Source organism: Micromys minutus, assembly GCF_963924665.1.
Source record: "Micromys minutus genome assembly, chromosome: 11".
NCBI lineage: Eukaryota > Metazoa > Chordata > Mammalia > Rodentia > Muridae > Micromys > Micromys minutus.
Window position 1 is genome coordinate 24,571,340 of NC_137980.1, and position 20,895 is coordinate 24,592,234.

Sequence of the window (20,895 nt, forward strand, 5' to 3'; positions counted from 1 at the left end):
TGTTATAGCCTCGCCGTAAGTTCTTGTAATAAAACTCCCAGCTTTGGCAGATAGAGTAATGTTCTGCTCTTAAAAAAAAAATCTGGTAGCATAACTTGAATTTAAAAATACCAAGGCTGTGTACAGTTCAAGCAGGAAAGAACATTCTGGTGAGGAAGGGACTCAGGTGCACCCCAGCTTCCCTGGATTTGTTAGATCACAAAATAACTTAGTGACCGTCCCCTCAGCAGACCCTTGCTAAGAGTTGAGATCCTTGGGGCTCAGTGTTCTGCGCATTCCCACAGGAAGACATCTGTCATGTCAGGGAATGTCAGGGGCTTGGGTTTTAATTAGAAAGAGGGAGGAAAGTTCAGTGGGCGGAGACACAGACCTGCTAAGTATGCTTTAATAATTGGTTTTTAGCTAGAGTTATTAGGTGAGAAACCAAATCATTAGCTTTAAAACCTGAGAGTCCTTTTCTGGGGAGGCAGGGAAGCTAGAAGCTCTGGCCACTGGGGTGAAAGTGATTTTCCTGTAAGTGGCATCAAGAAGGGTCCCATCAACAAGCCATCATTAACCATGCCTTGAGCCATGCCCTGCAGCAGCTGACAAGATTCACAAGGACACGTGCTTCCTTGGTCCTCAGGTGTTCTGTATCAAGGGAAGATGGCCGTATGTCAGTCAGCCTGTGGGAGCTGTTTTATGAGGGGAGGGATGGGCAGGAGGCCCCAAGGAGAGAAGAGATCCTGGAAGGCCTCACAGAAGAAGGGCATGGGAGGAAAGGAGCCTGTTGGCCTGGTGTGTATGTGGTGGTGGGGAGTGGGGGGAGACAGCTGAGTGAGCCAGGCAGGGAAGGAGAGAAGACCCAGCATCAGTGATTGGTTCTCTGTGCTGAATTCTGGGCATGTGGGAGAGTGGTGTGAAATGGAGGGGGAGGGGCAGAGACACACCTCTTCCCCAGCCGTGTGCCACATTAAGATGCTTAACTGTTCTGTAGTATCACGTGTTTGCATTTTAGGAAGATTTTTCCAGGTGACAATGTGGAACTTGGGTGAAGGAATGGGATTGGCTATTGTTTTTTTTTTTTTTTTTTTTTGTTCTGTTTTTAAGGTTACAAAAAGTAGCAGCTGGGCAAGGACCCTGAACCAAGATGGAAGGTGGGCAGTGGAATAAAAAGGAAGTTTCTGTTACTCTATCCAAATATAAAACCCTGTGCCCAGTCATTCATTCATTTGCAACTATAATTTCACATTATTTATTGTGGAATACCAACAAATGTGATTAATCTCTGCTCTGTTTCTGTCACACATCTCCTGACATTTTTGGTGTCCCCAAAGTGATATTTTCCTGTGTCGATGTGGCAGCTAGTAACGGGGCTCCTGGATGGCCTCAAGTGGGGAGCTGGTTGCCACGGGAACCAACTGCTGGCCAAGAGGCTGCAATGCCCAACATGTCTCCCACCGCTGAGAAAGGAAATAGAATTAGACTTCATTTCCACTGGCCATGGATTTCATTCTGTCCGGCCTGCCCAGTCAGAGAAACCGCGAGTCTTACCTTAGTGTTCAGAGTCAGTACTGGTGACGATTTTACAACCATGGTGTCTGGGGATTAGGGGTAGGGACCGCTGAGGAAGCCAAGAAGCATGAATATGTGACAAAAATCCTGTGAAAGCTTGCATTACCAAAGAATGAGAAATGAACTCTCTGACCTGGTAGGCATAACTCAGACCAGCAAACCAAAGGAGAATCTTGGGGTTAGAGAGAGAGCAGGGCTCAAGAGATGACTGATCAAGTAAGGACACCAGGATCTACTCAGTGGAGGGTGATAACTGACTTCTACAAGTTTCTCTGACCTCCAGATGTGTCTCATACCCCCCCCACCCACACACAGGAAGAAAAGAGAAGGGAAGGGTGTGTGGGGAAGGGAAAGGAAGGGAACTTATCATAGTTATAAGTGTGGGACCCTTTTTGGAGGAGTTAGAACAGTGACTGAAAGTCACAAGCCTCATGTGTGGCTCTCGCCCTGGTGCTGAGGGAGACTATTAGTCTATGGAAATCATAGTCATTTCTGGCCCTGAGGATTATGGGGGCCACCCGTGAACAACATCTTCTACAACTCCATCATGGCTGGGAGGGGCCTTTGCAGGGCCTGTGGAACTAGTGGTTGAGGGGAGAGCGCTGACTAACCACTTTCGAAAGCAGAAAATTTCCATTGACCTGTAGTCAGGGACACCTCCCTGCCTCTGGCAGCTTCCCTTTCTCCTTATTGGAATGTGCCTGAGGAGTGGCAGTAACTCTGTTTCCAAATTCCTCAGCTCTGAGTTTATGAACCTTGGGGCTGGCTGGAGAGAACTCCACTGGGGCAGGGTTGCGGGTGTGTGGCAGGGAGGGTGGACCAGCAGGAGCGACCCCTGCTTGAGCCCCACTGTCACGTGGCTCTTTAATGACCTCAGGCTAAATTCCACATTGCTGCTGACTTCTATTTACACTGTTCTTCTTGCCCATACATTGTACCAGTATGATACGTCTCTTCCTTTATTCTGGAAAAAAAAAGTTTGCTTTGCATGATGTTTTTTAAAACCCAGAGTTAAATTGCACAGCTTTAACATGGAAAGAGACACAAACATCAAAACATCTAGAGATCCTCACCTTCACACGCAGAATGAGGCTGGCGGTGGGTCAGCGCCTGCTCTCTGCACTGCTGGGGGGGGGGGTTGTTCTTTTGGTGACAAGCTGAATAAAAATTGATAAGTTCTTTTCAGTAGCGAGAAGATTTTACTGCAGGGCTAAAGTCACGAGGTCTGATGAAGATGGTTTGGGTTCAGTGTTGAGGCGTGGCTGTACCCCAACAGAGATGCCCAGGGGTGGCATGGTTAGTGGAGGCAAGAAGATGACTGAGCACTTTGACATGAGCACACAACATAAAAGGTCAAAGCTAAAACTTCCACACTGGCTGCCCTTAAAGCAGCCCGAGGACCATTGGGAGTCGTCATTACCTGTAACATGAGACACGGCACATGGTTGTGCCCAACATAGTTGGTGGGCCACTAATATTCTTTAGGACACAGTTTTTTAACCCAGTTTATTAATGATTAGTTCCGTGCTTCCTAAGCCAGGACAGACCAGAAAGGCTTCCTTAGACATTAAGAACTCACAGGGCCCTGTGAGATAACTCAGTGGATAGTAGGTGCCTGCTGCTAAGTCTAACAACCACTTAGTTGTCCTCTGTCCTCAATACACGCTCAGGGACATACATGCACAAAGTAAATAAATATGGGGGAAAAAAGAAGAGCTAAACCTGATATACATCATAAAATAGGGTAACTAGAGATTATACTGGGGAATGGAGCAGATATTTGGGTCATAATGACACTTGGTTATTACTCCGTTATCACTGCCACAGGCTTCCCAGTGTGTACTGCCAGTGTTTTCAGCAACTTTGCTCAGACTCTGTGGTAGCATTTTGGATCATTCTTTGTTGGAGCAGCTCCATACTCCTTGGATGGCTAGGAGAGATGCCAAATACCACCTCCTCCTGGTTATGAAAAATCAAAATTATTTCTTGACAGGCATCCCCCATTGGAGTAGAATCATCCTGCATGAGAGTCACTGATGGAGAGGCATCACAAGGTACCCATAGTGGGTCAGTGCTTGCCTTCCCCGTTTTCCAACAAGACCAAGCAGGGGTCACCCAGAGATGCTGGGCCCACTGGAAAGGCTAGTAGAGTCTGGGTGTTAGGATAGTTAGCAGCTCCTCAGGCACTTTCTGCTTTAGCGGTGAAAGAGATGATGGCAGACCAGGTCATCTCAGAATGAATCAGCATTTGAAATATATGTGTGACAGACAAGATGGCACAGGCCTGCCGTTCTAGCCCCTGGGAGGCGAAAGCAGGAAGATCAAGAGTTCATAGCTAGGCTGGTGCACAGCAAGAGCAGTCTTCAAACAACTTATATATGTGCATATGAATGCATATATGGGGGTGTGTAAAATATTGTATAGAAAGTGTTAGCGCATATCACAGCAGCTGGGCCAGCACCAGGCTGCTCATGGGAAGAGGAGAAATGAAGTTGTACGCAAAGGAACCACTTCACAAAGTCCCTGCCCTTGTCTTGCCTTTTGTCCTGAGTTCCGTTGTTACTGTGTGGCTATTTAGTGCCTCTTGATTGATACTTGGGTTTTGCTAAGAACAAATAGTTAATATGTAGTTTGACGTATGACGTGTACAGTTCTGAGACTCTCGAGCACTGGCACCTACATTTTGGGTTTTCACATCAACACTGATGAAAACACATTAGCCAGTAGCATTCATGTTTGCCAGCCCCTCGTTTTTGTGTGTTATTATTTATACACCATGAGGCTGGGGATGGTCCACAGCAATGTGACATTCATATAGACCTCCTTGCAAGGGTTCTTGGGATTAGTTTGACATCCTCTTGACCTCACGATTCCTGTGAGAATCTGGGAGTTAAACGAGCTGTTACCCACATTCTTCATCCCGCTGAGAAACCTGAAACTGAGAGGCTTGTAGAAGACTGGACTCCTTGGCCTTCTTTGTGTTAGTGCCCGGGAAACACAGACCAGTTGCAAATGGTTCTCACTGAATCTGTCATGGTGACTCTGTTGGCAGATGTTACAGCTGTGGAAGCCATGTTGAGTTGCTCTTCAGACTTTGAGATCACTTACCCTGACCCCGAAACCCATTTGCACACTTACCAACACTTCCTCTGTGAGGTGCCACACACCACAGTAATGACTTCTGGCACAGTTGACTCACGTGACATTGGTTGCAGGACCACCACCCTATACCAAAATGTACAGATGTTTGTGTCTCTCACAAAATGGCATAGTGTTTGCTTATAAGCTTCACATCTACCTGAAAACCTTAAATTATTCCCGGGTTACAGATAGTACCCAATCTAGAATAAATGCTGTGAGAAGAATACTTACTGATTAGGAAATGACGTAGCTAAAAACTTTTGAAGTCCGTCTTGTCAAGAGAGGTGCTGTGTTTCCCCTGAGTGTCCAGTTCTAGACGTGGCACTGGTATCGAGACAGACATGGCAACCATAGAAATGGCGACTGGGGGTACTTAGTAGGTTGGCCTCTAATGGAGGTCTACCTGGGGTTATCTGGGAGAAGTGGGTTTGAGGTTGCTTGAGTCAGCTCTTAGAGAGCTTGCCTGTGTCACATTTGCTAGCATGTCAGAGAAAAGGGACAAAGTAGGTGTGATGGTTCAGTGTAGCCAGGGCTTCCTCTACTTCTGGTTTGACTCTGGGTAACTACGTCATGGTAACTATACAGTTCTATTTGTTCCAGGTTTCGGAGGGTTCTGTGGTCCAGTTTTCATCAGGAAACTTCTCCTTGACAGCAGAAACAGAGGAAAGGAGTTTCCCTTCGGAAAATGAGCGGCTGCTGCACTGGGCCCAAAAGGAATACGGAGCAGTGACTTCATTCACCGAACTCAAGATAGCAAGAAACATCTATATTAAAGTGGGAGAAGGTAAACGTCACATGGCTTCTGTTAATGACGGATTGTAACCTTTGGCTGTTTGCCTTTCTCAGTTCAGGTGCTATTTTCTTAAGTATTTTAAGACCAGTTTTAGTTGAGAATATTTGGAACCCCACCCTCAGAAGTCACTAGGAAATAACCCTCATGAACAGGACCTGCAGTTGTCAATGTAAACAGTGCTGCAGCTCTGTCATTGAATCTGACAGCAGATGTCATCTCCTCCTTAGATGTCATACGGGGGTTGGGGGCTGTTGAATGCTTGGTCCCCCATCTTGGATCTGGGCTGATTTAAAGTAAAAACAAGACAGGTGTGATAAAAGTGAGTCACCATTAGTGTGTCAGCTACCTGCAGATACATATCTGGAGTTGTCTCAATGTTCAAGAAGGGGACATTGTTTCTGTTACTCTATAGAGGGCTTAGGGGAGGGGTGCGTGGATGTACTTAGATCCTCCTTACTAGAAAGTGGCGAAACCAGTTTTCGACTGTAGAATTCCTCACTCCTGAGTCTAATGCTGTTACCTGATGCTGTACTTTAGGTCTTAGCCACATAAGCACATCCCCAGAACGAAGGTGAGTTGCCCACTGGAAAGAGCTCGCTGGCCTGAGGAGGGTTTTGGAGGGGAATGGAAGGGCTTTTGAGAACCCTGTGGTAGTCAGGCCTCATTGGAACACGTCTTAAAGGCTTAAAGGCTGTAAGCCAGAGTCCTGTCTGTCTGAAGCAGAATCTAGTAGCAAGAAGGGAGAACAGTTCTTGGATGGTTAGAACAAGAAAATTTGGAGTGGAAGCATTTGGAATGTTGGACCCTGTGTCCTTGACAATGCAAACAGCACAGTAGTCACCTGCCCCAGAAGCTGAGTTCCTCACTGAGGTGAAGTGCAAGTAAAACACCCTGTGCCCAGTTGGTGACTATCTAGGATCCCCTGAAACTCGACTCCAGCCATCAGTTGGGTTCAAGTCATTTGCTTATAGGGAGAGAGGAAGGAGCTCGTGGGCCCCAGGCAATGTTAGCAAAGATCGCTTTGCATCAGTATGACTGATTAGCCTTCCAAACAGGAACCCTAGCTATGAGTCTCTTCTTGCTAAAACCCCATTGGTTGTGAGAGTGTAGCTCCTTTGTTGGGAGCATCACTGTTACTGTTGGAAACACCATCTCGTGGCTCACTCCTGGCCAGCTAAATTAGAAACAAGGATGGAGTCAGCAAAGTGTGTTTCCATGAGCCATCCAGGTGTTGGTACTCAGATCGACAGAGTAAAGGAGCCGAGTGAAGACTGCTGGTTCTTTTCCGAGCACCACGGATTCACGTCTAGAGCCTTGTCTCCATGGCTGTCTTTGCGGCAGGAAATGGAGCCTTTTCGTGACCTCCAGGGTGCATTCCTGCTCTCAGAGTAGATGGTTCTGGGTCTCTAGATGTCTACCCACGTTCCCCTCATCTACCAAGCTTAAGAGGTTCCTACCTGTGGATCACTGTGGTTCCCTTTCCACTTGGCACTTGGTGTACGTTTTTATACCAACCATGTGGAAAGGCACTTGAGCGGAGAGACTCCACATCATAAAGAGTGATCGGCTCCTTCAGCTTGGTTCACAGTGGCATGTGGGACTGGAACCCTTAATAACCGCAGCTTTTAGATGATTAAACTCTTCCTAGCAGCTCACCAACCTGGGGAAATCTTTGTCTGTTTGTCTCAAATTTCACATCATCCTTGGTGGACTCAGGAAACCTATACTGTGTGTCTATTCCAGACACACCTGTGTAGGAAATGCAAGCCACAGCCCCAGGAAGGTCCTAGTCTCTTGGGTCTTCTGACCTACACACACCTCCTGATTCTCAATTAGATTTCAGCCCTGCAGTCCCGATATCATATTCTGTCTTGTGAGCTGGGGGAGGGGGGCATCATAGGGCTGCAGCTGTGAAGTATGCATTCTTCATCTGCACAGCTGGAAAAGCCCTTAGCAGATGTGGAGGAGGGCCGCTCCAAAGTCTGAATTGTTAAGCTGTGGGCTGTTTCCTTGGAGGAGCTTTGTAGAAAAGCATGCTGGATGCTTGAGCCAATCCTCTCTTGCAGCAATCACACAAGCAGCAGCCGTAGTACCCCCTGTTCTGGGGTGCTCTGGGGGTGTAGTAGTGGTTGGAGCTGCAGTACCGCAGTGTGAGTTGTACAGGGTTGGAGAGAGCCGTGTCAGCCCAGGGAGGCTTCCACATGGAGGTGAACCCAAGCACCCCATCCTTAAAATTTAAACGGCACAAGCCTGTCTTGCTAAAGTGCCAGGTCTGGTTAATTCCCCTTCTGGAAATCTGGCTTCACCTAAAACTTCCTGGATACCGGTCCCAGCTGTCCCCGTGCCAGCAGTGACACTCAGGTTCTGCTTAAACATTTAAGCCACAAGATGGAAATTCCATCAGGTGTAGTGCTGTGTAAATAGCCTGTGTAACAGAGGAGTGTCTTCAGAGTCTTGGGACTGGGGTATCTTTTCCCCGGTGGAGGTGGTGAGCAGTCCTTAGCCAGTGGTATTTATAAAAGCACCGTGAAAATGAGAAAGAGATGTGTGGGCCAAAGAACCGATAGCTACTTGTATCAAAGCTACAACAACTACCCAAGGAGAAGCCTATAGTATTAAAAATGAATTCAGTGTTGTGCATGGTCATGGAAATACCTAGCTAGGTCAGGACCTTTTGGTAGACAGATACAGCCCAGTGGAGGAGCTGTGGTCTAGGAACACAGGGGTTATCTAGAGAAAATAAACAGAGAGAATTGATATTCTGAGTCTCGATTATTTAGCCTGACATAGGCTCCCAGTTGCACGCATTTTTCTGTATACACCATGAATGCATTTTTTCTCTTAGCTGTATATCTTTGCTGCTGTTGTGTTTCTTGAGCTAAGGTCTGTGTCCCAGGTTGGCCTCAGACTTGCTATATAGCTGAGGATGCTTGTAGATTTCTAATTTTCCTTGTCTCCACCTCCTGAGTGCTGACATTATGGGTGCATGCTGCAGAACCTTATACACGGTACTGAAGGAGGAACCCAGGGTTTTGCATGCTAGGCAAACACTTTACCAACTGAGCTCAGGGCTGGGAGTCTTAGCCTCGCCTTTCATTAACTACAGAGCTTCAAAAAGGTCCCGCCTGATATCCTGAATCAGATTCTGAGGGACAGAGTCCTAACAGGTGGCTCTGACCTGGATCAAAGACGGAGGACCACTCTAGTGAAAAAGAGTGGGGAATAGCAGGGTCAGGGGAGCTGAGCAGAGACAAGGAAGGAGTGGGTGTAGGGAAAAAGAAGTCACCTAGCACTGGTCATCAGGAAGCCTGATGGGGGGAAGGCATGGCTAAGCAGTAACCAAGGCCACAGACAGGTCCCTTTGGGCTTGTGGCTTCTGGTTCAGACTTTGCCTCAGTCCCACTACTACCTCTCCCCTTTCATTCTGGTCCCATAAACTCACTGTCTTTGCTTTCAGATCAGGTGTTCCCTCCCACGTGTAACATAGGGAAGAATTTTCTCTCACTCAATTACCTGGCCGAGTACCTTCAACCCAAAGCCGCCGAAGGCTGTGTCCTGTCTACTCAGCCCCACGAAAAGGAGGTGCACATCATCGAGTTAATCGCCCCCAACTCGAACCCTTATAGGTGAGCACTCCTGTGCGCATGTGTGTGCATATGTGTGCTCGAGTGTATGTGTGGGTGTTCTAAACTGAGATGAGATGAAACTAAAGATCTGTTCTTCCCTGATGTGAGGGTGGGGGGGTGGCCCCACTGTATTTGGACAGAGGGAGGCAGCCCTGCTTCAGGTATGGGTCACAGGCGTTATAGAAAAGGAGGATGGCATTCCGTATGGTGCCGTGGTCTTCGTCATCACCTGCTTGTAAGTATATATGTGCCGAGGGCGCTGGAAGCCCCTTCTTAACCTGGGTTTAATATTGAAGACGTGATGGCTCTCCTTTGACGTCATCAAGGTTGTGAAACGTTAGAGTTAGAGTGGCCGTATTCTGTTACCATCTTACCTCTTCTGATTCAGTTATATTTATCACGTCTTCAGAGCCCGTGTGCATGTAGAGCTCTTATTGCCCCACCGTGTGTGTGTGTGTGTGTGTGTGTGTGTGTGTGTGTGTCTGTGGAGTGCATCTTCATGTACGCACCAAGGATTCATTTGCACAATTTGATACCTGTGGAAGTTTGATTCTCCCTATGAAAATAATTAGATTTTGTTGTTGTTTTTAAGGAGAAAAAAAAGATTTTTTACTCTGACCTATATTTCATATGGGCCAATGACTCGAACTTTACCAGTTTTTTGTACAGAGACTTTTGAAATGAGAAGTATTATAGAGTTTTCAGTTCAAAACTGAATAGACTACAGATCAGTTTGGGTGCGATTCCTCTCCGTCCCTGTGCAGAACTCTGTGGCGGGATCTGGAGAGCGTGTGCAGACCTTCAACCGGGCCTCTGATCGCCTGTAAAACCAAGACAGGCTCTTCCCTCAAATTTGGACCATTTAGTAAAAACCATCTTCTCTCCTGCTGAGTTCTTAGAAGTTTGCGTCGTGCTCATCAGTTTTGTATCAATTGCTTGGCCACTTACCTTCTTTAATAACTGTATATCCAGAAGTTTGGGGAAGTAAAAACAGATACAATTATTTACTGTTGATACCGCAATCAAAACTTACAGAAGTCAAGAGGCCTTTTGCCTTTTATTTATTCTGACGTCTCCTAGTGTGTCTCCTTCCCCCTCCCTCCTCCTCCTCATATCAGGCTTTGTAGGGCTTCAGCATGTAGAAGTCACACGTGTGACAAGGCGAAAGTGCAGAATCTCAAAAACAAGACAATACTGCTTCAGAAGGAAACTCCCTTGGTCCCTTCCACTGGTGCAGCATTGAGGATCCTTTTGGTGGCTAATTAGCATCGGGCCTGCGGTCCTATTGTTATGTAAACCCGTTTTGCTCTGTGTGCAACAGCAATCTGTTTTGCACATGTCATTTGCCTGGGATCCACGCCAGCATTTTAATCAACTGGCCAGACACTGGAAACACGAGGCTGGGAGGCAGTGGCGGCCTTCTGGCTTAGGTCTTGACTTTGCCTTTGTTTTTCACACACAGTGCTTTCCAGGTGGATATAATAGTTGACATCCGACCTGCTCGAGAGGATCCTGGGGTGGTCAAAACCCTGGTCCTGATCTTGAAGTGCAAAAAGTCTGTCAACTGGGTGATCAAGTCATTTGACGTCAAGGGAAGCTTGAAAGTTATTGTAAGTTGGTTGCTCATTTCTTGGTCTTGTTAAACAGCAATAATTTAAACTGTGGTTGTGTGTGCTATTTTTGCAAAGGTTCTGCCTCTTCAAATGTTATGAGCTCTCTGTTAGCTTTCACTTTGCAAACTGTACTTGGTTTCTTCTGCTGGGAAGTCAATGTGGTGGCTAGAACGTGGCCTTAGGGGGCATTACAGACTTGGGTTTGAGTCTTGGTTCTACTACTTTAAAATTATGGCCTTGGACAAGTTCTTAAGGCTCTCTAAATTCCAGTGACCTCATTGTGAAAGTTCTGAAATGAGTTAGTGTGTTTTCTAGTCTTAGTAAATATGAAGCAATGAACATTTTTTCATGTCTGCATATTTTTTAGAGGCTCAATATCATGGTCCTGAACCTCAGCATTTACTCTAAGATCAGGTGTATAGGGAGGAAGGAAAATCAAGTTGACCCTGGCCTGTGCCATAGACTTCCCTGTTGAGATAAATGTGTGGTGTTGGGCCAATCTTTGCTTGTATCCAACTTCCTGGAGTAAAACTCTGACTGGACAGACACTATGTGTGTCGGGGTGGTGGTGGGGTACTCGGTCAGTAAATTACTTCATCCTGTAAGCTGTGATCCCAGGGCTGGCATATGAAAACCAGAGAAACCCCATGAGCTCATTGGCTGTCCATTCAGCCTTGGTGAACTCCAGGTTCCGTGAGAGAGCAGATCCTAAAAGAATTAGGCAGAGATAGAGTCAAGAAAACACTTGATGTTGACCTTTGACCTCCACAAACACATATGTGTACCCTGCTCACACACATGTACATGCACACTACACATGATTCTTTCAACAGTAAGCAGCTTATCTCTAACCTTGCTTCTGTGAAGGGGGCTGGCTGACATGATAAGGCAGTGGTTCATGTTGAAAAGTTGGTTAAAGTTTGGTAAAATCCAGCTCATCCCACATATATTTAGGGGAAAAAACTATTTGGCTCAATATTGGAGCAAATTGTGTGTGTGTGTGTGTGTGTGTGAGGGGGGGAGATGAGAAAGAGAGATCTTCTTGGTATCTCTTTTATAAGATTCAATTTTTAATGTATTATTAATTGACCGACTTTGCTAACAGCTGGAGTGGATTTTAGACTTTGGGTATTTTAAGAGAGATTATGCTTAGTTGTGTTGGTTCTGCATTCATGTGCACACAGCTCCTTCCATGTGATCTGCATTCATGTGCACACAGCTCCTTCCATGTGATCTGCATTCATGTGCACACAGCACCTTCCATGTGATCTGCATTCATGTGCACACAGCTCCTTCCATGTGATCTGCATTCATGTGCACACAGCTCCTTCCATGTGATCTGCATTCATGTGCACACAGCTCCTTCCATGTGATCTGCATTCATGTGCACACAGCTCCTTCCATGTGATCTGCATTCATGTGCCCACAGCTCCTTCCATGTGATCTGCATTCATGTGCACACAGCTCCTTCCATGTGATCTGCATTCATGTGCACACAGCTCCTTCCATGTGATCTGCATTCATGTGCCCACAGCTCCTTCCATGTGATCTGCATTCATGTGCCCACAGCACCTTCCATGTGATCTGCATTCATGTGCCCACAGCACCTTCCATGTGATCTGCATTCATGTGCCCACAGCTCCTTCCATGTGATCTGCATTCATGTGCCCACAGCTCCTTCCATGTGATCTGCATTCATGTGCCCACAGCTCCTTCCATGTGATCTGCATTCATGTGCCCACAGCTCCTTCCATGTGATCTGCATTCATGTGCACACAGCTCCTTCCATGTGATCTGCATTCATGTGCACACAGCACCTTCCATGTGATCTGCATTCATGTGCCCACAGCTCCTTCCATGTGATCTGCATTCATGTGCCCACAGCTCCTTCCATGTGATCTGCATTCATGTGCCCACAGCACCTTCCATGTGATCTGCATTCATGTGCACACAGCTCCTTCCATGTTGTTAGCAGTAAGCAAAACCAAGTCACTTAGGTGAGCTCCTCAGAGGAGCAGACAAAGCTAGGAGCACATCTTAATTTAAACTACTTTTTTCTTGTTCCTAAGGCTTTTAAAATTGTTGTTGTTGTTGTTATTGTTTTACTTAGACTTTGAAATAGTCCAAATAACCCATCAAGTGCAGTAGGTGTCGCATGAAGGTGGTGATGAGGGCAAAGCCTTGCCGGTTTCAAGGTCATGGATATTTGGGTTGCCTTCCCCTGGCACGGCATGAGGGGAGGTGGCGACCTGAACTGTCTGCTGCTCTTGCTGCCTGGCACACCATCCAACTGTTTTCAGATTCAAAATAACAAAAACAGGAAAGGGAATCATGCTTTGAAAGGCAGAACACATACGGTACATTTTAGCTCCCTGCTGGAGTTTGTATGTACTCTCTCAGCTCTGATTGGTCGCTCCTGCTGTCCTGCGTGCATGTGCCTGAACAGTGGTCCTGGGCTTTGCTTGAATATCGGTGTCTGTCCAAGGATTCAGGGAGGCTAAAAAAGACTAGGAATAAGATCGGCCATCATCCCAAACAAGATGTGTTTATATTCCTCTTGTTGGCTGTACTCCTGTTCCAGGCCAGTTTTGGACAATTGTAACAACATTGCTGAGCAATTAGGTAATGTTTCATGATGGTCTCGTATTCCCCAGTCAACTCCATTTGACTTATCTGACTTAGAACTCCCTGCACCAGATGTGAACTGTGCTATGAGGAACAGGTACATGCTAAGACAAAAGTTTTAAGTTGCTGCTTAGGAAGGGAGAAATGGTTTGTGGAGCTTTAGTTCCTGTCTTCCCTTTACTGACAACATGGTTAAGTGTGAATTTTAGTAAAGAACCGACTCAACCAGACAAAGCTAGATCCAAGCACCGTCTCCATCTGCCAGTTCGTGATGGACAGTCTGACTGAACATGGTGTAACCATGAAACGGGACACGGGGACAGGACTCACTCGTGCGGTTCAACTAAGTTCATTCATCCATCCAGCAAGTCTTTGTTAAGGACATATAGGGTCTTTCTTTAAAGCACACAGGTACTTGGCACATTCTCAGGTAAGTGTTACCCAGTCTGTGAGTCACAGCTTTTTTACTGTCAGAGCAATGGTAGGACCTAGCTCCTGTATTAAAGGAAGACTAACAAAAAATATATATATGTAAAGGTCTATTACGAACCTGTTGTAAAAAGACTCATCCTTCCATAAATGCTCGTTTGAAGAATTCATCTACAGGAAACTTGAAGGGCTCCTTTAACCAAGGTATAAACAGGAGTCTACCCAAAGTTCATAAAGCCCGAGAATGATACCAGCACACATGCATGCTGTGTGTGAGTTTGCTAGAGATACATCTTAGGCAGCGTGCAACCGAAAGTGGTCAGAGTTTGGGAGGCTATCCAAGAAGAACAGCAGCACTGAAGTGTAGCTCTGGCCCCTTCCCCAGGTCCCCTGTGGACATGGCAAGTCCCTTCCACAGCAGGGAGAACCACAGAACAGAAAAGATAAGGAGACTTCTCAGAAGCTTCCTCTTATGGGTCACAGAGATGGCTCAGTGGGTAAAGGCACCCGCTGCCAAATCCATGGGCCAGAACTTTGTCCCTGGGGTGCACATGGTGGAAGGGGAGGACTAGCTCCTGCAAGTGGTCCTTTAAGCTCCACACATGCACACTCGAGAACACACACACACACACACACACACACACACACACACACACATACACACATACATGCAGGCACACACTCTTTGATGAAATTATAATAAACTTAAAAGTTAAGTTTCTCTTGTAATCTTTGATGCAGCATAGTCTTAGAAAGTATTCTAGTTTAAAGGCATGGTGTGCACATCCTTGGCATTCCCTACCCTCCATTAAGCCCTCTCTTCGTCATCATTTCAAAGGCATGTGGCAGAGCCACTTAGACTTTACCCAGCTACTAGTTCACCAAATAGAGTTGAAGGTTATGGCAGCGGTATTTGGGGAGACCCACTTTGAGCACCCACCTGGCTGCACTAAGGTTGGGAAAGTCTGGAGAGCCCTAGGAACACAGAGATGGGGAGTTTACTTGATGCAGGGAACCGGCTAGCCTCCATCATCCTGCCGCTCCCCTAGTGCAGAGTGATGTCTGAACTCTTACGTTCCAAGCCACAATTAACGTGAATTACACTGACTGCCTCCGTGTTTAATGTGGAAAGGCGTGAACAGATTATTCCGTCCTGGTGCAGCAGAACAGGTGGTCACTGCAATGAAGATGAGATTCTGGAAACACAGTATTTTCTCAGCTGTCTGACAACATGAAAGTCTAGGGCACGTGAGGCCAGGGAGTATTGTTTAGGACAAGGTTGCGGTTCCAGCCAGTCAAAACATGCTGCTTTGAAGGGCTGGGAGGTGCTGCACCTCAGAAGGCTGGATGCGTGAACTTCTGAGAGCTACTGGGTCTTAAGATTTCAGCTCTGTCTCCTGCTTTCTCTCTCTCTCTCTCTCTCTCTCTCTCTCTCTCTCTCTCTCTCTCTCTCTCTCCCTTTCTCTCTCTCTCTCTTCTCTTCCCAGTCTTCCTTTAAGAGTTTCCTCAGAATGTGAGTAAGAGCTGATGTCTGTCCGTCTATAACCCAGCTGACAGATGGTGGCAGGATTCAGTTCTCACTTTCTCTGGTTTCTTTGCATGCACATGGGAAGTCGTGACTGGCCAGTTATGGCAGGTTAGCCCCTAGATAAGCTCTTTAGGTAACAGGAGACGATCTTGGGTGACACTTTGAAGCTTTGAGTTGGAGTCTAAGTGCCCTCAGCCAATCTCCCACAACAAGGAAGCCAAGGGGATGAAGAGCCTGTGAATCTTTTATGGCTCTACAGTGGGAAAGGATTAATATTTGGTCATGTTTGGGGTAAATAGAATGGGAAACAAATGAGGAATTTAGGGAAAATGCTACAGACACGCAGGAGAAAATCAGTAGGCATGGGAATTAAAGGGCCGTTGATGTGGCGTGACAGTGGTCTAATCTGCTCTGGACGCACCCCAGCCCTGCTGGAGCAGTTGTGGGCACTGTGCCTTCCCATTGGGTCCCTCTGGAGTGACCAACCTCCTCACTCACTGACAAAATGCCTGCCATAGGAGTCAGCAGTGGACACAGACACTTACTGCTTGTATCCTGGCTTGTCAGAGGAGGCTGTTCATATACTTCCTTGAAAGAATCCTATTTTATTGTTGTAACAGATTATTAATAAAGACTAACCTTTACTATGGCTTTAAGAATGTTTATATTGTTATAGAGGGGCCACATCAATTATTCCATCCTTTCAGTTTTAATATATGTGTTGCCTATTTAAGCATATAAGGGCTTCCTCCTTTATTACCAGATAAAATACTAATACTTGGGCAATACCTTAATTAGTACTCCAGAGCATAAAATATAGTGGATTGACAAAATTGGCAAGTGAATACAATTTGAGAATGACTAAGCCAATCATAAATTGTAGAGTTTTGAGTTTTGCTATGTGGAAGTTAATAGTTTATACAGCATTGGGTGAGTCGCACGATCATGCCGTCTTCCCTGTAGACCTAGGCCACAAGATGCAAAACCACAGGCATGTTTGCAGACACACTGTGCACGCCTGTGTACTTTACAGACGATTTTAAATAAAAAGAGGAAGGGAACATTTGACATGTGTGCTTTTGGTACTAGTAACCAACATAAAGTAAGTACTTAGTGTGAATGGGCATCTCTTTGTGTGCATTCTTTTATCTTGGCGTCTTATCCAAGGAAAGCAAAGGTTACAGGGTAGAGTAAATCCTCTTTATGCAACCTAGAATCTGTAGGTTTCAAATAATTTCTCATTCAAAGTATCTTTTGAGAGTATTCTTTATTCTTTGACAACTTTATACATGTATACAATGTATCTTGACCAGGACCACCCCCAACTCCTCCTCCCCCTCCCCCACAGACACCAGGTAAAACATCCTTCTTCACATTTCAATTCCCTGTTTTGTTTTGGTAATTCCCTGAGTCCAGTCTTGTCATCTGCTGGGATCCTGCCTGATGGTGGCTTGACCTTATGCAGGTCATGACCTGGCACTTTTAAGTTTAGACTCACAGGTGAAATGTTGCTGTCTTTAGGCCCCCAACAGCATTGGCTTTGGAAAAGAGAGTGAACGATCTATGACAGTGACCAAATTGGTAAGAGATGACATCCCTTCTACCCAAGAGAATCTAATGAAGTGGGCATTGGACAATGGCTACAGTCCGGTGACGTCATATACAATGGCTCCTGTGGCTAATAGATTTCATCTTCGGCTTGAGAACAATGGTAAGCATGGTGCTCCACACCTGTTGGCTTCTGGCTCCCCGGGGAAACTGTTCAGTGAGGAACTCCCATTTCTATATATATGTTGCTGTTTCCCTGCTATCCGTTTTAATAATTTGTCTGTCTCACTGTAAAGCTTAAACTAATATAGCATTGGAGGCAACAATAAACACATTTTCAGTGATGGAGCGTTGCTTGCACGGCAGACATCTTTGCTCTCTGTGGCCACTGTGATCCATCTGAACAAACGGTTAGTGGCCACTCACAGCTGACAGACAACAGCACAGGAAGGAGCCTGTAGCAAGAGGCTGAAGTGTAAGGGAAAATAACCATGGGGGCCCACACTGAGTGGAGGCAGAAGTGCCACTCCAGTTTAGATAGCTAGCAGAAGCAGAGTCTGAAGAGCCCCTGGGGATTCATAGAGTTTTAAAATGGGTAGGATTTGAGCCCCAAGTTTTCTGAGACCTTGATGTGTTCCTCCCCCCATGGTACATTTGCTGTGGTAGTGATATGCTGAAGTTTCCACTCCTGACTTAGCATTTCTTTACTATTAGGAGAAACAGTGCTTAATCTCCAAGCCTGAGCCTCAGATTCCCTGTCAATAAATAAATCAAGGAAAGAAAAAAGTCTATTCTGCTGGACTTCTATGATTTGGATGGGCGTGTTTTTGTTTAAATCAGTGTACATGTTCAAAACAGTCTGAAACTGTGGCTTCATGTAGAGCCAGATAGCCATCGGATCCTTTTCAAAGGGGTCTTGTGGAAGGAGAGGCCATATATGTACAAGTCATCTCTAGCTCACACTGAGGTGGCTGTGATAATCCTCATAGGTCAGCTGGGCTCAGATAATAGTGAAGGCAGAGAAAAGAACTACCTTGTCCTGAAGTTACTAACACTATGACAGCAGTGCACATCACTTTGTGGAATCCTATCCTCCTTTGAAGGAATAAGTGTGTCTGGAGCATTCTTCCTCCCAGAGACAAGGTACCTGCATATCTCCTAGATTTTTATCAATCAAAAAGAAGGCAACAAAATTAAAAAGCAGCATCAAAATCACAGCAGAACCAACCAGTGTGCCAAAGGGCCTGGGCCTGATCCTTGGTACTACCAAACAAAATGTAAAAATAGCAATATTGCTTCAAGAAGCCTTCTGAAAAATGATTTTAAAACCCTAGATCCAAAGAAAATATTTTAAGGGCCTTTGACTAGGTCATTATTGCTCCTCATCGCACAGATACACAGTTTGCAGGGACTTAGGAACTCTCACCTAGCAGAATGAGTCTCAGTGGTGATGGTGTGTAGTAATCACACTAGAAGCTTAAAACATTAATGACTGGAGTTTGTATTTTTTTCATAGCCCCCAAAGTGATTTTAATGTATACCCAAAGTTAAGAATCACTGATATATTCTAAATTCTTAATTTTAGAACTTGGGAAACAGAGTCACAGAGGAGTAAATCACTTGTCTGAAGCCATTCAGCTAGCTAGAACAGCGGGATCAGAATTTAGGTTTCCACATTCCCTAGTTAGTCTATGCATTGCTCATTTACTGTAACTTTGTCTCCGCCCATTCTGTGCTAACTCCTGTTCTGCCTCTAACAATGACCATGGGCCGGCATCAGTCACTCACGATGGCTTGCCTTCTCTTCCCACAGAGGAGATGAGAGATGAGGAAGTTCATACCATTCCTCCCGAGCTTCGTATCCTGCTGGACCCTGCCCACCTGCCTGCACTGGACAGCCCACCCATCCGAGGAGAGGGAAGCCCAAATGGAGGTCTCCCCTTTCCCTTCCCGGATATCCCCAGGAGAGGCTGGGCAGATGGAGAAGACAGGATTCCCCGGCCAAAGGAGCCCATCATTCCCAGTGTTCAGCTGTTTCCTGACCATAGAGAGCCAGAAGAAGTGCAAGGGGGCGTGGACATCGCCCTGTCAGTCAAGTGTGACCATGAAAAGATGGTTGTAGCTGTAGACAAAGATTCTTTCCAGGTTAGTGCAGTCTCTTAATGGAAAGACATGAAGCTTTCCCCAGCTAGCTGCAGTTTTGCATTTGTCATTTCTCTGTAGCTCTTTCACTTCCGAACTCCGCACTTGGTAATGTTTTCCCAGTTGGATAGGCCACTTTCCCTTGGCCACGACCTTCATTCACTTCCTGTTGTTCTCAAAAGAGGAGGGGAGTTCAGATCCTTGTATGCCAATATTTTGCTATTGAATTTTCAGTGCCAGTAAACATAATTATTGGGCTGTTGACAGGTACAAGGTGAGGAAAGGGGGAGGGGGAGGGGCGCGATGTCGCCTGTTGGAAGCCTCTGCCTTCAGAGAGGGCGCTGTTTGTTACCCTGTACAGTGAACAGCTGTTAAGCCCTTCAGTAGCCTTTGGTGCTTTCTATTCCAGACCAATGGCTACTCGGGGATGGAGCTCACCCTATTGGATCCTTCATGCAAAGCCAGGATGAATGGTACGCACTTTGTTCTGGAGTCTCCCCTGAATGGCTGTGGTACACGACATCGGAGGTCAGCCCCGGACGGTGTGGTCTACTATAACTCTGTGAGTATTCTCCAGGACAAAGCTTTACCTCTGTCCCGGCATTGCTGGGTATTATTCGGGGTTAGTCTCTGAAAATGAGTGGATGGAGATAAAGCCAGATGTCAGTTCTTAACAAAAGGAGATAGACTGCAACCCTGAACTCTTGTCTTGCTTTGATTTCTCAGTGTGTTTGGGATTTGAAGGTCCTGTTTTCTCAGCTGGAGCTGTAATCTCACACACTTCCTTCTTTCATCTACTGTTCAACAGCAGGATGATTGATGCCTGCGGTATCCTGCTGTGGGTGCCCGGAGGGTCCTTATGTGGCTGGACCCCCAAAGCCCTAGGGTACACATACACATTCCCCCATGAGTGCATAGTGAGAAGACACTCCTTCTCTCATGACGCTAAAACCAGAAAGGAATCTTCATGAAATCATCCAGTTTCTCTACCTCTAATAAAAACCCAAATTTAAGAAAATCTGTTTTTTGAAGTTAACCGGAAGAAGGTTCAAGTTTTCCCCCCCAAAAAAAATAATTCGTTGCAATCACCAATCCTTACCTTCCAGAAATCATTTCTGCCAGTTCATCCAAATCTTAATCAGATCTTTATCATCTTCAGGGACGGAGACTGAAGTACAACACCCCGCAGGTGTTTCAAAGCACTGGTTTTGAGGATGGGTTTAAAATACCTCTCAGATCCCCAACAACAGTCACCATGTGAGCTTCGGGCATCACATGTTTTTGTGAGCTCTTAGCTCTGTTCTCCCACAGATATGGGCCAGGCCTCCAAGCTGCTGGTTCACATGACTCCCCATCACACTTGAGCCAACCCTGAAGGGCTGTGGAGAGGCCTCTGGCCAGTATGTCACATGACTCTCCTGTAAGCTCCATGAGGCGTTCCTCAGAGACCTGTGGACCATGGGCAGAACAAAGAGGCGTAGCATGATCACACTCAATCTCCTCCTTTCAAAGGCAAAGAAACTGAGCCCTAGAGAGTTCTGAGGCTTGTCATACAGGAGAGCCAGGACCAAATCTTCCTAATGTCATGCCCACTGACTTTTCCTCAACACCACACTGCCTTGTTACTTGACTCATCCAGTCACTTTGACATCCTGTTCATCACGATACTAATTGCCTTGTGATTATTCAGATTCTCCAAATACACACGTGCCATGCAGTAGTGATGCGCTTGATTTGGACAGTTCAAACTGATTCCAAATAAGCCCTGGCAAGGAGGTGATCTAGTGAGTTGAATCATCAATTGCCCTGAGAAGGGCTATCCGGTCCGAAAAGCCACTTCTTTCTTGGATGATTTTCTTTGCTGTTAAGAACAAGGCATGTAGGGCCTTCCTAGTT

At 46.1% G+C, this 20,895-nt stretch overlaps 1 protein-coding gene across 1 annotated transcript in view; it reads left to right on the plus strand.

The window, feature by feature from the left end:
* The window catches only part of TGFBR3 (transforming growth factor beta receptor 3), a gene marked incomplete at its 3' end in the record, with an annotated part of 149,268 nt that overhangs the window by 116,301 nt on the left and 12,072 nt on the right, over positions 1-20,895 (plus strand). The window contains exons 5-10 of the mRNA XM_080925516.1: positions 5,296-5,479; positions 8,946-9,114; positions 10,577-10,724; positions 16,831-17,020; positions 18,671-19,002; positions 19,409-19,561. Of these exons, the coding sequence (XP_080781642.1) occupies positions 5,296-5,479; positions 8,946-9,114; positions 10,577-10,724; positions 16,831-17,020; positions 18,671-19,002; positions 19,409-19,561 (1,176 nt within the window). The remainder of the gene's footprint in view (positions 1-5,295; positions 5,480-8,945; positions 9,115-10,576; positions 10,725-16,830; positions 17,021-18,670; positions 19,003-19,408; positions 19,562-20,895) is intronic.